This window comes from Leptonotus elevatus, chromosome 3 (assembly GCF_054856555.1).
Source record: "Leptonotus elevatus isolate MCC_2025b chromosome 3, RoL_Lele_1.0, whole genome shotgun sequence".
Lineage (NCBI taxonomy): Eukaryota > Metazoa > Chordata > Actinopteri > Syngnathiformes > Syngnathidae > Leptonotus > Leptonotus elevatus.
This window is the reverse complement of record NC_141241.1, coordinates 24,571,873-24,588,169: the sequence shown is the minus strand read 5'-3', so window position 1 is coordinate 24,588,169 and position 16,297 is coordinate 24,571,873. Positions and strand designations below refer to the sequence as shown.

At 36.4% G+C, this 16,297-nt stretch overlaps 2 protein-coding genes across 2 annotated transcripts in view; both read right to left on the bottom strand.

The window, feature by feature from the left end:
* mybpc3 (myosin binding protein C3) overlaps positions 1-3,982 on the bottom strand; it is a 31,131-nt gene extending 27,149 nt beyond the window's left edge. Inside the window, exons 1-2 of the mRNA XM_086071053.1 lie at positions 3,031-3,982; positions 1,020-1,289 (exon numbers count right to left, since the gene is read on the bottom strand). Coding sequence (XP_085927179.1) covers positions 1,020-1,289; positions 3,031-3,055 — 295 coding nt within the window. The 5' untranslated portion in view covers positions 3,056-3,982. The remainder of the gene's footprint in view (positions 1-1,019; positions 1,290-3,030) is intronic.
* A 3,268-nt stretch (positions 3,983-7,250) lies between these two features.
* On the bottom strand, positions 7,251-13,796 carry spi1b (Spi-1 proto-oncogene b). Its single transcript, XM_086071468.1, has 5 exons — positions 13,459-13,796; positions 12,871-12,961; positions 11,943-12,139; positions 10,293-10,443; positions 7,251-7,975 (listed from the first exon to the last, which is right to left on the bottom strand). The coding sequence occupies exons 1-5, from the start codon at positions 13,498-13,500 to the stop codon at positions 7,662-7,664; spliced, it is 795 nt and encodes a 264-aa protein (XP_085927594.1). The 5' UTR covers positions 13,501-13,796; the 3' UTR covers positions 7,251-7,661.
* Positions 13,797-16,297: the final 2,501 nt, after the last annotated feature.

Sequence of the window (16,297 nt, the reverse complement as noted above, 5' to 3'; positions counted from 1 at the left end):
CAGACTGCAACTGAATGTTCGATACCGATCGCACATTGAATCTTATTTGATAGCGTCACCAGAAAGTGTTCATTTGGCAATTGCTCAACAATTGAATGTGTTATAAGAACTATGATGACATTGGCTTTGATTTCTCAAAATATAAATTTCTCCATATTCTCATTGAGATTCAAAAACCTAATAGCAACATAAACCACTTCAGTAAATACTCATTCTATAATACTGACAAAATTCTTCATGAGGTATTTTTCACTTAAAGCCTTGCACGTTATCGTCTTTGGTTGGATGACTGTTTTTCCATGCGCTATCAAGCCAACCCTGAGAGCCAGTCAAGTGCTGCTTACTCATGACGAAATAATGTGCCAGTGGAAGGTCAAGGTCACTGCACAGACACAGTCTGTGGATGTCTTTGGAAGTTGTTTCCACCTTATGTGTTCCGAGCAACAGACAAGCATTGCTCATGGATTTATTTAAAGTGTGTGTGTGTGTGTGGGGGGGGGGGGGGGGGGGGGATTATAATTCCTGTGTTTTTCACATGCCAAAACGTGGCATGTAAGTTTCAGATAATCATGTTCAAATATGTCAAATGAATCCATGTTAAATTAGTAGCCATCTGTTGGATTCTGGAAAACAGCCAATTAGAAGAAAGACCTTCAGGGAGGAGGAGCTTAATGGCACTGATAATCGTGTCAGTCAAACAAGAGACTGGGGGTCAACAGCATTGTAAAGATGAACTCATTGATGATATTTATGGCATCAGATTCAAACAATGAGTAAAATGTGATTCAAAATAGCAAATAATAATTTAACCTTTCATTTGACTACCATGGTGATTGTTAATGCTGATGATAAACAAGGTGGTCCAGTTGTTTCTTTTTTTCTTCTCCAGAAAGTAAAACTGCTTTCTTTATATAGATGATAAATATCTAATGTAGTGATCCAAATTGAGATTGATATGTATAGACATTAAATACGGTGCATGCAGTGTATCAGTCAACAGACCACCACCAACTCCTCACCTTTCTTTGAGAGGACTTTCAGATCAAACTTGACCTTTGAACCCCCTGCAATCACAGCATAGATGTTAGCATCCTCCTGGGTGACAGCTTTTATCGTGAGGGAATGCTTGTTTCCATCGGCCGCGATCTCGTATTTGCCGCTGCTGACAAGATCCTTTGTGTTGCACTGCCATTTCACTTTGGCATCAGACTTCTCGGTTTCTGCTTCAAAGACCACCGAGGACCCCTCTTCTACTTCCTGTGTCTTTGGCTTCTTGGCAAAGGCTGAAACTGGAACGTGAAACTGACATTAGGACCTTTTAACTGTAGTCTTGAAGACATCAAACAATGACAAATAACACATGAGAAACTCCAAAAGTATTTTCACAAATGTGCAGCCAGAATTATATAAATCAAACAATATAGGCAGATACAGTATAGATTGTAAATAATTTTATATGGTAGCTGACTTAGTGGACACGTAATCATTTTAGATTTTGTGGATGAGGTGAATGGGTTCAATTATTTTTCCATGCACAGTCTGCGTTCGCACGTGAACTTGTGGCAACGTCAATGAGTTTAAATATAGGATGCATAAGCAGTGGACTAATGAATGAGCGTGGCAGGCTTAAGTTGCACCGCAGGCACAGGTATCACAGCAGTGGGATTATCTTGGATCTATTTTTGCAGCTTTCGAGTCATTGAAATACTTGTGGACACTTGTGTTTCTCAAGACGGGGGCTTGTTTTTCCCAATCTGGTATGATTCCTCAATAAGCCTAAACATCTAATTTAAAATTCCAACTCAAGAGCAGACTAAACACATATTCAACATAATTATTTTTTGACAGTGAATGTGGAAATGGAAGACATGAAAGGGTCATAAGTGAAAACAATGGAAGAGAAATAGAGTGGTGCATTGAGATATGAGTGACTCGTCTTTTGATGGACGAGTTTTTGCTTTGACTTGAGATACAAATGCTGTATGGTGGCAGTGAAGTGAACTTAAGTCACTCAATTTACAATTCTTGCCACTCCCAGTTGGAGTCTACTGTCAAACTAAACATAAAACAAAGAGAATTACACTTTGTATATATTAAACAACGTTCTTTCAGTTTCAGAAGCAGGTTTACGTCTGTCGATTGGGGTGACTACAAATGGTCCTTCTCATTCTGTGTATTTTATTTTAATGTTATAATATTAAACATAATAACTTATTGTATCATGATATAAAAAGTAATAGGGAGTTCTTGTACTTCTTCCTACTCCCTTTGAACAGGTAAGTTCTGATTTTACTTATAATTATTTTCTTTTTTAACTTTTATTTTCTTTCATTGACTTTTATTTAATATTTTTTTTCTTTCACTAAACCGAATCAAACCAAATTTGACGATTGATGGAAGTGCCCAGCTCTAAAAACTGGCCACGGAGTGAATTAAACTCATATTTCAAAGCACTGCACTGTAAATTGAACTTCTACTTTATTTTTTAAAATGTAGTGGCATAGCATATCCAAGTTAAATTTTTTTTTAAAAACAACAACAATATTAATAATATTGAATCTATTTAAATTAAATTTGGGGGTTAAGATAACATTTCTCGAATGCCTTGTTAAGGGTTAAGCCACTCAAAATATGGAATAATAGTTTTTTTTATTTACAAATAATATTGTTTTTTGTCCACAGTAAAGATTTTTTGTTTTGTTTTGTTTTTTTCCTTGCCAGGCATGTAGAAAAAAAACCCACCTCTAAAGTATTTTTAATTTTTTTTAATGTTGCACCATTTTGTGGCAAAGGCTTAGTGTATCTATTAAGACCTGTTAAAGCAGTTTGACTGTGGTTAATATTGCTTAATTGTGTGGCGTGACACAGTCAGACTTTTTGTTCTTGTGTCTCAAATGGTTTGTGTTTAGTCAGAGAGAAAATGTTCAAGTTCAGGAGTAAGGCTAACAAGTAGTTGTGTGGTCTGAAGTGGGATACAACCAATTAAAAAAAAACACAACATTGTTTAGAGGATAAAAGCCGCACACTCACTTGTTTTTTTGACTGGCTCTGGCATCTTCCTAAAGGATGTCCTCTCCACTACGAGGTGACCTACTCTGCAGTCTATCTCGCTCTTCTGCCTTTAATAGTAGAGCCCCCCTCCATACCTCTCCAGACACCTTCATTCCGGGCCCAATATGATGGCCAAAGAACAACAGCTGCCCCCACACGTCCTATCAAAGCTCATCCTGTCCCAGGATCACCACAGCACATATGCGGCACGCATGCACGCACACACACAGAGGCTATATTTCAACCATCATTTCCTCCAACACCTCGCCTGAATGACAGGCCTTGAGAGCGGGGGCCGTGGAAGTTAGGCACCAGTTAAATTTAGAACTTAAATGAAAAAAGAAAAAGAAAAGGATGATGATGTGTCTGTGCTGTACATTTAGAACTGAATACATAGGAAACTAATTAAAGGTAGCAGTCATTGTCAAGTTATTTTAGAATTAGAGCACTAATTTTGAGTTAAGTTCCTTTAACACCGCAATTTTTTTAAAATGCGGAATTAATGACCGCCTCTTTCTTGGGAAGCGTGTACTGAGGGAATTCCAATCGCAACACAGCAGACACGTCCACGTCAAAATTAAGCAGTAATAAATTTAATAATAATGCATATAATTGTGGAGACTGGTGTCAAGTTGTATTTTACAATTTAAAAAAATTGCATAATTTCACAAGTTACTTCATGTTAAAGATTAGATAGCTCTTCATTTGAAGAAAAATGCACTGAGCTGTCACCTATGTCTTACAAATCTAGTGGCAGAAAAATGACCTTAACACAAATCAATATCACACTATTTTTTTACAGTACATCATTTTTTTTAATATTAACTAAATGTTATGAGTTATTATTAAATTACTGTATCAATGACTAAAAGATGCAGCCAAATTTCTATTAGTTTAAAATGTTACCGCTAATTTACAGTACACACACACACACACATATATATATATGGAAGCGTGGAACTGCCAGTGTGGGGTAGCTATCTATCGCTATCGAGACAGAGAGAGAGCTTTACATATAGTCATGCATATTTCTTTTTTCTTTTCAATCTAAAAATTTTGTGACAGTGAAAACAAATGGCAACTTTTCAGCTACCAGTCAACATTTCAGGCCTTGATTTAGATTTACCACAGTATGTATTGTAATTCCATAACAATAAATTGTATTACAAAACTTTAGGGGGAGCCCTGGAGCTGAAAAGGAAAACAGTACAATGGTTGCTGCTATTTTTTTTATGTCGAAAATAAAAACCACAGTGAGCCAAAACAGTAGTTGACCACGCACGGCACATATTCTATGATCTTAGAACAAATCTTCTAACAAATCCCTGGTTTGCTATAGTTTTGACACTACCTTATACCAATAAATGAGTGCGCAGCTCTTCCTTATTGTGTTGTTCATGAAAAACTACCATCGTGCTAAATTCCTCCGTTAGTGATGGGTTCAATTCCATCTTAATCATAGAGGCTGTTTGCCCTCTGATAAAAGTTATGCATTATATGCAATATTTCACATTTAAGTTAATTTTTTTCATAGTATTTATTCAAAGACTTTGATCAACGTATAATCCAAAGTAGAGAAAACATTACAACAGATATCCACATTGCATTTACATGGATTACATTGCTCAGCCACCCACACTTCAATAGTATGTCGTTCCTTCACTTTGCTGTACAGCTGTGGTAGAGGATGACAGCAACACACTACTGATCATGTTTCTCGTTCCTGAGAAAAATGAGTCCAAGTAAAAAAGCAACACAGTGGTCCAAGTGGTCAGCGCATCTGTCTCACAGTTCTTTCTGGCTTTCAATGTCAGCTCCGGCCTTCCTGGGTGGAGTTTGCATGTTCTTGCCAGGCTTGAGTATTCCGTCTCCCTCCCACATTCCAAAAACATGCATGTTAGTTAATAGTTAATTGGAAACTCTATTACACTGTAGGTGTGATTGTGAGTGTGAGCGGTTGTTTGTTTTCATGTGCTTTGCAATTGGCTGCCAATCCAGTTCAGGATGTACCATGCCTGTCATCCAAAGTCCGCTTCAGATCACAATGAGGAGGAGAAGCAGTAAATAAAATGGATGAATGGACACAACAAAGTTTCGGCTATGTGTAATGACTAGAGCTGTCAAACGATTACATTTTTTAATCAGATTAATCACATCTTAGAATTCTGATTAATCACCATTAATCGCCTAATAAAAAAGGCTTTTTTATCAACATTTTTTCCCCGCAAAATTTAAAGAGCATCGTTTATGTGTTAATTATTTTGACATTTAATGTTATGAGGACGTCTTCAAAAAAATGTGATCCACCGCACATGCTCATCCTCCTCTTTTTCTTACTTGCATAATTTAAAATGGAAAAAAAAATACCCAGATAGTTTGACATAAACAAATATTATAAATGTGAATTAATTAATCTGCGTTAAATCATGATTAATGCGTTAATGTTTTGTGATTAATTAATCAACTAATGCTTTAACTTTGACAGCACTAGTAATGACATAAAAAAAATATATATATATATTTTTTTTAACAAAGTGAAATCCAGCAAAAAACAGACACCACCTACCACCCACACAGTTACAAAACCAGAATCTTTGACCAACCCCAGAAACATCTAGATTCCAACAGATTATGGAGACCTCAAGAAACAAGAGGACAGACTAAAGGAAGGAAGGAAGGAAGGATAGATGAAGCAGAGTGAGATCCACAAACACCAGCCTCCACTGATTCAGCGACCACTGGGAGAAGCAAATTCGGTTTGTGTTTCACTAGATGCTGGTGTGGTGGATCTGGCATGCATGAGAACCTCCACCAAAGAGGGGAACCGTCAAACTCGGCCCGACAACGGCCCCGTAGGGGCCCCACAGGCCGCGGCAGCACCAGGTCACAACATCCGCGGGGGCCACCGGCCGGAGAGCCAACCCGGGAGCTGCCCCCCATCCCTTGACACGGCCAGCGCCAAAACGGGGCACAGCCAAAAACCCTCCGGCCCACACCGCCCCAACCATGCACGCTACCCACCACAACCCAGCTCCGCCACCCCCCAGCCGCCAAACCCCAAAACCCCTCCACCGTGCACTTGTGGCGGGCGCAGCACGTGCGCCGCCGGAAACTGGAACTGGTGGCGGGGGCAGCGCGTGCGCCGCCAAAAACTGGAACTGGTGGCGGGCGCAGCATTTGCGCCGCCGGAAACTGGAACTGGTGGCGGGCGCAGCACATACGCCGCCGGAAACTGGAACTGGTGGCGGGCGCAGCATTTGCGTCGCCGGAAACTGGAACTGGTGGCGGGCGCAGCACGTGCGCCGCCGGAAACTGAAACTGGTACCCGCCTCTTGCTCTGCTGGGTTCGTTTTTGGTTGGATCATTCTGTCACGGTGCGGAGTGGAGGACCCAAATGCAGGGAGGCAGGAGAACCACGGCAGGGATGCATGTAATGCTGAGAACTATTTATTTAACAAAAACACTAACAGGGGTACTGGGTAAAACTCTAAATAAACAAAACCAACAAAGTTCCGAGAAGACAAAACTCAAAGTAACAACAAAACACTAGACAGCGACAGCGAAGCGACAGCGAAGCGACAGCGAAGCGACAGCGAAGCGACAGCGAAGCGACAGCGAAGCGACAATGATCCAACCCAGACAGAGGGAAGACAGGAGACTATATACACACACACTAATGACACACCTGGGGCAAGACACAAGTGGCTGAGGGCACGGATTGGTTGACACGAGGAAGGGCAGGATTACACTCAACAAGACCAAGGGAGACACACAATCAAAAACAGAAACCAAACATGACAATATCCAAATTGAGTATGACTCATAATGCCATATTGAGTCTAGTGGGGGCACATTAAACATAAAATTGTAAAAACATATTTTGGGGGTTGACATCCTTTTTAATTTGTTTGTTGTTGGTTTTTTGTTTTGGTTTTCCAAAAACATAAAAAAATAACATGATATGTTTTAATATGAGCTGTGTGAGTATCATTTTGAGCTAAAATGGGCGGTGGTTATCAGAAACCACAACTCACACATTGCATAATTTAGGCATCTTAAAAATATCTTATTTAAATGAATAAATATAGAGGTTCTTTCATGCATTGTTCTTAATAGCAAATACGTTCACAGGTGCACTTTTCAAAAATAACTCACATGGCATTGTCTCATGATTGAAAGAAATGTTTATTGCATTTTTGCTGATTCCACAGTTACACAGTATTATACAAAAATCCCACTTTGAACAAACACATTGGCAAATCAGGCCTGTAATCTAAACTATGTTCTTTAAATAACAGGTTACATACATCATATCAAGGCATTGCCTTGTCTCCACAAGGTTACTTCCCTGTACACGCACTTTACCAATTCCAGCTTTTCCATGTCCCGAATAGCAAAAGCAGTCGACTTGGATGGCAGACACTGGATCAACTAATTTTGACAATGTATTTCTGTGCTGAGAGAAATAAATGTGCTGTATAATAACAATGTAACCCAGAATGTTCCCCTTGGACAGCTTTCATGATGCTTTTAATGCTATTTACAAGGAATATTAACATTGTTAACAGAAGTTAGACCAGAAAGCATATATCAACATTTCAGTCCTCTCCCTACATGTATGGCTTTCTCTCCAAATGAGTCTTCCCGAGGACCTCATCACTAAACTGGTACGTCAGTTTCTTTTTGATCTTTTTCACCTCTCCAGTTTTGCCGTAATTGCGCAACGCCCGTGCCATCTTCTGATAGGTCATTTTCTTGCGGTTGCCCTTTTGGATTCCCCAGCGGTGTGCGAGAGCCTCCTTGTGTTTGGATGAAAACTGGAACATTCCTTTGTCTCTGTCCACCCACCAGATACTGTCCTTCATATCGCCGTTCCGTAAAAGGTCCAACAGGAACTGATACAAGCGAATCTTCTTTTTGTTGCCTATGGGAAACAGTAAAAAGTTGCACAATTACTAATTCTGTATAATGCAAGATTTTGTTGGTTTTGATCTCACGAGATCAATCCAAGACAGCATGTGTAACATTTACATGGAGGAAAATGATCAAAATGATCGCTAAGAGAGTGAGCAGGTGCAAAGCCCGACTGAGTAACACAAAGTTAGTTTAACAAGACTTTGGAGAGGACACAAAAAATTCCAAGCAATTTTGACAGTTTGGCTGACATATTTTGACTTCTGAAGCAGATAATGAAGCGCGTGTATAACACTCACAGAAATATTTCAAGCCTAACTTAAGATTTATGTAATTTTTTTACACGACAAATTCCCATTTCCTTTTTTTTGTTGATAATTTTAACACAAAAGTACCAAAATTTTTTATATGATGCATATTCATTAGTCTAATGAAGCCTATTTATTTGAAATGCATAACACACATTGTTTGAATTGCATAATAATCTGGTTACCTATATGATAAAAAGCATATTGTTGCTTTTTTTAATTTATTTTTTTACATTTTCATGTTTTGGGAATGAAACTGAACGCAGACGTCTCAAAAACATAAAATAAAAAAAGTAATTACATTTTATTAATACTGAATATATAAACCTGAGGATTATGCATTTCAAATAAATAGGCTTTATTAGACTAATGAATATGTATCATATAAGGTTGATTTGGTAGGTTTGTGTTAACATTATCTAAAAAGAAATGTAAATATGAATTTGCTATGTAAAAATACATAAATCATAAAAGTTAGGCCTGAAATATTTCTGTGAGTGTACCATAGTAACCAGTTAAACTTTAATTCAAATATAAGAAAACATCCGATTTATTGCGTATGTACAAAAACCTATGTATGCTGTACGTTTCCAATGCTTTGACGTGAGTTGACTCAATTAAGTCGGTCTCAATTTGTAGGCTTGCCACCCAATGAACAAGTCTGAAACTATGCCTAATTATTTTCAATGACTGTATCAACAAAGAGTAATTGCGATGACGTTTTGTCAAAAATGCTTTTAATAGGTCTTGGGTGTTTGACTTTTATTTTAAACTGTGTGGTCTCATGTTTGTCTCATGTTTGTCCACAATTACTTCAAGTACTTGTCTGGTTGAGTATGTTTGAACTGTTGTATGATTTGTACCAAGTGATTACACAAGTTTATTGTAACTCCTGCCCTCTAATGGCAAACTTTACATCACTTGCCTAGAAAGACAAAGATACATTTGTAGTAATTACATATTATTTTTTGACAAACAAACAAACATATTCATTAATTAATTAATGGGATGGTTTTCCATAGCACCCTAAGATTGGTCTCTTAGAAATTGAGATCGTAAGAAGATCAAATTCAGCATAATTGAGCTCCTACAAAAGCACTATATAAATATTTGGTAACACTTTATAATAACTATCTGTTATAAGTAGTTAATAGCTCATTAGTAAACTGTTAATTAATGAATCATTAATGACATGTTGTTAACAATTTGTTAAGGATTTATAATAATGATTGTAGATAAAGAATATATCATTAATAAACTGTTAGGTAATGAGTTATAGTTAGTGATTTATAACTCTCTACTAAAAGAGTAACAGATCATAAACAAGCAATTAGTAAAATACTAGTGACTTTTTGAGTATCAGTTAATAGTTAATATATATTATTGGAACATTATTCTTAAGTTGCAACTATAACTCATTAATTAACAGTTTACTAATGATCTATTAACTAGTTATAACGGATAGTTATTATAAAGTATTACCAAATAGGGTAGGTAATATTTTATGATATAAAAAAATAAAAGCAAAGAAACATGTAAAGTGTTTCAAAAATTACAATATACTAATAATAAAATAGTGAGTAGTGCATGTTAAAAAAAAAAAGCTACTGCTTAGTCTCCTGATTAGTCCTTCAACAAAAAACGTCATTCTGTCCCTTTTTTCAAAGTTTGCATGTAAGCAAATATTTTGAGAAATTGCGAAATGTCCACTGAGGTCAGCTCCTGTCGCTTGAAGAAACAAGAAGCCTACATGCTGTAGTCTGCAAAATACAGTTAGCCGCAGAGAGCGAGCCAAAATACGATCCATTTCTCCCATTGGCTCTGTGCTGACAAACACAGACTATTAATATGATGAGCTAATATCACCTAACTGCATTGCCTGACAAGGCAAATGTCTGATGATTAATGCTGATGAACAAAATTAACTTCAAGACTGATACATATTATTTTGTTGGGGGTCATCTCAGCTCTCATGTGGTATCTCAACAGATAATCTTGGTGTAATTTGGGTTTTCTTACCCATCTCTCCAGGTATGACATAAGGGGCTTGATCTCGAAGGCACTCCTCATCAGACACCTCCAGGGGGGGACTTTGACGTCCATGCTCTTCATCATCAGTGCTGTGCTGGGACACGTGTGTAGGATACACAGCCCGTGGGTAGAATGTGACCTTCCAAACAGGAGACAAGGTCCCTATAGTTAACAATCTTATAATAAGTCTCATTAAATACTGTAATAATATGGCATAAAGGGATATATTAGTTATAAACATCTCCATAGCTCAGGTGGTAGTGTGGCAGTCTCCCAAGCTGAAGGTTGTGAGTTTGTTCATCAACCCTTGAGTGACTTTTATTTTATTTTATTTATTTATTTATTTTACTCTCTTCCAAGTTTAAATTTTAGCCTACTCTAAAACTGAGTCTATTTGGTCCCACTCTAAATAGAGTCAAATTTATTCTAAACTTACTATGAATGCTTCGGGAATGTGGGAGGAAGCTGGAAAACCCAAATTGTGAACTCAACACAAAAAGGCCAAAACCAAGAATTGAGTCAATTCTATTTATATAGCTCTTCATCACCAAAATAGTCTGAATGGGCTTCGCGAGCTCACACATCACAAAGATCAACAACATCCTCTGGTCTACGTGGGTAAAAAAAAAAGAAGAGGAAAATATGGATAATGCATGATTCATTTTCAACATGGATCATTTTGCAGACGCGTTCTGCACAGTGCTTCCTAAATGAGCAAAAAAAAGGCAGTAGTGGTTAGTTCAAGTTAGTTAGTTAGCTAGTCAACATTTAACATCCATAACTGGTCATTTTGCTTGTTCATGTTAAATAATTGCAAGAAAATATTGCATATTGCCCATTTTCCCCATTACTTAATACATGATTTGTTGATGTACAAAGTTTACTAGTTTGTAAAGTTGAAGAAAATCAGATATTATAAATATAAATACTACATATTGTGTGCTTTATCTACATTTTATATTATTCAGTAGATTTTGAATATATTTACGAATGATAGCATTAGAGAGAACTGTTTGAATGTATTGTGATTGATATTTTGTTATTCTTATTTTTGTAAATTTTATGTCAACATTCACACACAAAAAATCAATGACCATCATAATGCAATTTGATCAGAGCAGGTTGAGAATAAAATATTAATTGAAGCCCCTGTGTGATATTGCTATAATGCATCCTTCAACTTTACTTTCTATTTTTTTGCTATTTAAAAGAAATATTTGTTCCAAAAGTAAAAGTTTCAAGCATTTCAACAAAAAAGTTCAGTTAGAGATTTTGTTAAAAGACCAAATGAAATTGCACCAAGTTTCAGAATGTCCTCACAGGATGAAATGAAACCAAAATGTCTGTTTAGAAACACAGAAAGTCTTGTGTCAAATTGGGATTTTTTTTGTGTTTCATTGTGCAATCTTATTTTTTCCAACTTTTGTCTTGACATTTGCCAACAATACAATTTACTGATAGCTTTGTGTAATGATCAGCCTAAATATATACGTATCAGCTATCTCCATACACAAACTGGAGATGAATTCGTAACACACAATGACTTGTCAGGCTCTTTCATTTTAGCATGTGAACAAGTTTCTTGTTTTTTTTGTTTGTTTTTTATGAGAATACGTTCAGTGACATTTCGTAACTTACTGGTTGCTGTAACATATGCGAATGCGCCCCAAGGTTTGGATCCAGTAGATTTTCTGGATCATAGCGCAAGACCTCGTGTCGAATTAGACCGGGTGGGTGCAGAGATTGCACACTTTGCAGCTCTGTGAAGTTGGCCTCTTGCAGGTTTTCAAACTCAATCGGGTGTACGTGAGTGTGAGGGTGATAGTCCCAGTGATCTAATTAGAGAACACAATGAAAAATGTTAGAAAGTTAGAAAAACACATACCGTTATTCAAATAAACAGTTGGTGAGATTTTAGTTGGAACAAGCACTGTGGGATTATATTAGAAAATAATTTTACTTATTTCAGTCCTGGAAACTAATTTTTTTAAATATTATTTTTCTTGACTGGATTTTAATACTCAACCAATTTAATGTAAATATTAAATATGCAAACTATAAAAATAAAGAAAGCATAAAATAAATATTGTTAATTCACCCTTTGTCTAAATTTAATAGATTTCAAAATATATTATGTAGAAATTACTTTTTTCCCCACACAGTGATGAGTCGTACTTATTTACACTTCAGTTAATTTTTGCCTTTTGGAATATTCAAAACTGTTGCTACCAAGAGAAAGTCAACAAAACCCCTTGGGGCAAAATTTGCTCTATGTCTGTAGTTGCAGCAGACCAAAAAATAGCATCTGTTTCCTGTGCTCTTCAGCTGCACACGTCGTATTCACCTTATGTACAACCAAAAATAAATATTTTTCCACATAATTCATTTTAGAGAACTTCATATCCAAGTAGAATTTATCATCAGGTTTCAATGTATTATTTCTAATTCATTTTGTAAAATATTTTGGTTAATATTGTATATTTGTTATATTAAAACAACATTTACCTCTTTTTTTTTTTTAATGAAAAAATAAATAAAAGTTGTGAATTGTTGGATTAAAACTGACCTGCCTGCATCTCAGTATCCAGAACATATGGACTATAATATTCTGGCATTGGATGTCTGTAGATCTCGGGATCATACATTTCTTCGGAGGACTGCAAGATTGAAATGTAACAATCATCAGTGAAAAATTGTGTTGAAACATACATCAATAAAGTTCATTTGTAGTCAATATATTGAAAATCCCTTTTGTATTAATCACACATTCACAAACTATATGTCAATATTTTCATCAGGTAAAATAGTATACTATTACATGCATTTGTGTTTACTTCAATAAAATACAAGTTGTAATTTTTTGTTTGTTTGCCGCTGCTATTCTGAAACTCTCAAGAACTTTGGATTTTCGTTTTCATGTCTGTAGTATAAAAGACTGTTAGAGTTGGCATCCTGTACACAAAAGAACTACAACTCATGATAATTCATCAAATATAAGATGATAGAATAGGTTAATTTTGTGTCTCTTTCGTTTGTAGTACAATACACACACAATGTTAAAAAAAAGAAAGAAAGTAAATGAGAACAAGTATATATTTTTAACAATGTCCTCACACTTTGAAAGACAATAAAAAAAAAAAGATGTGATACTTACAGGTGTAACGAGGTAACTCTCCATTCTGTAGGAATGCAACATGGGGGCTTCTTCACCAACGAGTGGGCTCAATGACACGCCGCAGACCAAAAGCTCTCACAAGCTTTCAAAACTTTTGCAGCACCATTGCACAATGTTTCAAAATTTCCTCTCATTTAACGATAACCAAAACATGTCCCCCTGTCTCTCTTATTGTGTCGTTGATGTCCAAGAGGCCTTCGGCGGGTTCAAATACAAGTTGAAAATAAGCAAAGGCTCACTGTTTGCCCATCAAGTGAAAAAGGAACTTTTAACTTCTGTAAAATTTGTGAGGGTGGGAGCATCTGTGGGAGTGTGTCGGCTGCTTTAGGGGAGCACGCAAAACTTCACATTTATCACCGGCTCTATATTGTCGCCTCCCTCGATGGCCAATCATAAGTGGCCGTGTCCACCTAAACATCTCCCATTCACGGGTCATCTCATCATCTAATACGCTGCTAAAATGACTCAAGTCAAATGCTATACTGTAGTTCAGAAGTCTGTATCGTTAGATGTAATGCATTGGATGCTATTGGTGGAAAAGTATACACTGTGTATAATATCCATACTTGTCTTCTATTGGGCATTTATCAAATGGCACCTGCTTTGAAAGATTATCCCAAAATGATCAAAAACAAACAAGAAACCAAAAACTAAGCTCCACTTAATTCCACACTAAAACCTCTGCGCCCTTTTTCAACCTTAATTTCCCTCCCTACAAAGGTTTGCAATGTGCAATTACACCCATATAATCACACGCATACCCGCACATGACTGGAAGATAAGATGAAGCAACAGTATCAGTTTTGGAGGTTGTGATTATCACAAAGGAGATACAGGAGTTTCAGAAAATGCCAAAGGGGATATAGCCCCTGCTCGCTACCTCCTTTTAACAAAGAAACATGCATGCATACCTTGGTTTGTGAGGATGTTACAAGACTGATAACACTTTTTTACCCAATTTATTCTTTTGACTATCCTGTCCACAATCCTCCTGTTTTATTAAGTGCAATATTTGTTTTTTATGGACTGTTTTGTATATTTATTGTCCTGTTCGCTCTTTGTAATTGTGGCTGTTTGTGGTCTTATTGGACTCCCAAAAGATGTATTTATTTATTTATGTATTTATCTATTATTTGTTTATTACCCCCCCCCCCCCCTCCCCCACCCCCCATTTCATTTGTGCAATGTTTGGGCATTTTCAAAAAATCGAAATCTTAGTAGAAATCAAGTTAGCGGAGTTAGCATTGTGACAAAGCAAATGTGTCCAAATTTTCTACTGAGGGCTTCATCTCAAACTAAAAATTATTCAGCATTTATAAAAATCTGATATACAATTGACTTCGCCAAACTTATTTCATGCCCTAACCACATTTGCAGCAAAGGTTGCATGGAAATCCTGAAGTGTATCTTTTTGAGACTTGTGAATGTCATTGGAAACTGAGAGAGACAAAAAAAAAATACTAAAACGTTTTCTTTTCAATAATATGTTTTATTTGCCCCTTTAAGTCTAAACACAATCTGATTGCATTTGTGGAATATGAATGTAAAAGAAAAAAAAAAGAAAAAAAAGAGAGCAATGATGATGACATGTTGACTCACTAAGACTGCTGAATGAACAATACTGAGCTCTCCCCAAAAAAAAAAGAAAAAAGGAATATTAATTAATCAGCTAAATCCAGTCATTTTTATCCATCTTAGTGGCGGCCATTTTGCCACTTGCTGTCGACCGAAAACGACATCACAGTGCCAAAGGGCCCAGCTTGTGAATGTCACATGACCGCACCCAACAGGTAAGTCGTGATGTCATCAATAATTGTCAGAACATAATTCAAAAAATAAATGATAACATTAAATGATGAATTTCATTGTTGTAATTAGCTGGAGACCTGCACATGTTTTTTCTTTAAAAAAAAAAAAGAAAAGAAAAGAAAGAAAGAAAGAAAGAAAGAAAGAAAGAAAGAAAGAAAGAAAGAAAGAAAGAAAGAAAGAAAGAAAGAAAGAAACTCCACAAAAGTTGGTCTTTTAACACCATAAACAAGATGTGGATAAAGTCTGCTATCATAGATTTTTATCCACCAATAAATATCACAGCTAAAGTTCGACACAATAAAATATAATTGAGCATCCAAACTTAAAGTGCAATATGATATTTCAAATTTCCAGGGTGCTTGTCTAAAAATACAGTACTAGAGCCTGAGTCTGAAGCGAAAAGTGCTTCAGTCACTGAGAAGAATGCGCGGATGGCCATATTTGACAGGAAATGCCCATTATAGGGTTGCCAGAGCATATATCTGACATTATGGTGCCTAAACATCAATAGGAGAATCAATGTCGCCAATAGTACCAAAAAATGGATTGATGGATGGATTTATATACTTTTTAAGTTCACTTTCTGAGTCATTTCCAGCTAGAACAGACACATTCACTTGATGTCAATTTACATATATGGCTTAATTGTCGGACCAAACACAGGTGAAGTGGTCACAATAAAAGACCACAATGAAATGTACAAACCCCAATTTCATGTTATATATATATATTCAATTGCATTCACCTTTTTCCACTTAACCTGCTAACCTGTGGAAGGTTTTAATAGGTGTTTGTTTTTTGTGTGTGTGAGTATTCTCCAACTTTACCAGTCTTCTGTTGCCCCCTTTTTTGGAATGTGTTGAAACTGAACATCAAAATTGAAATCACTTTTTGCGCATGATATGTTCCACGCCTGCTCGTGATTGGTACATTTCGGCGAAGTAAAGATTAATTTACAAAACAAACCAAAACAACTGACACTGACTTGCTAAGAAGAATGCTAAGAAGA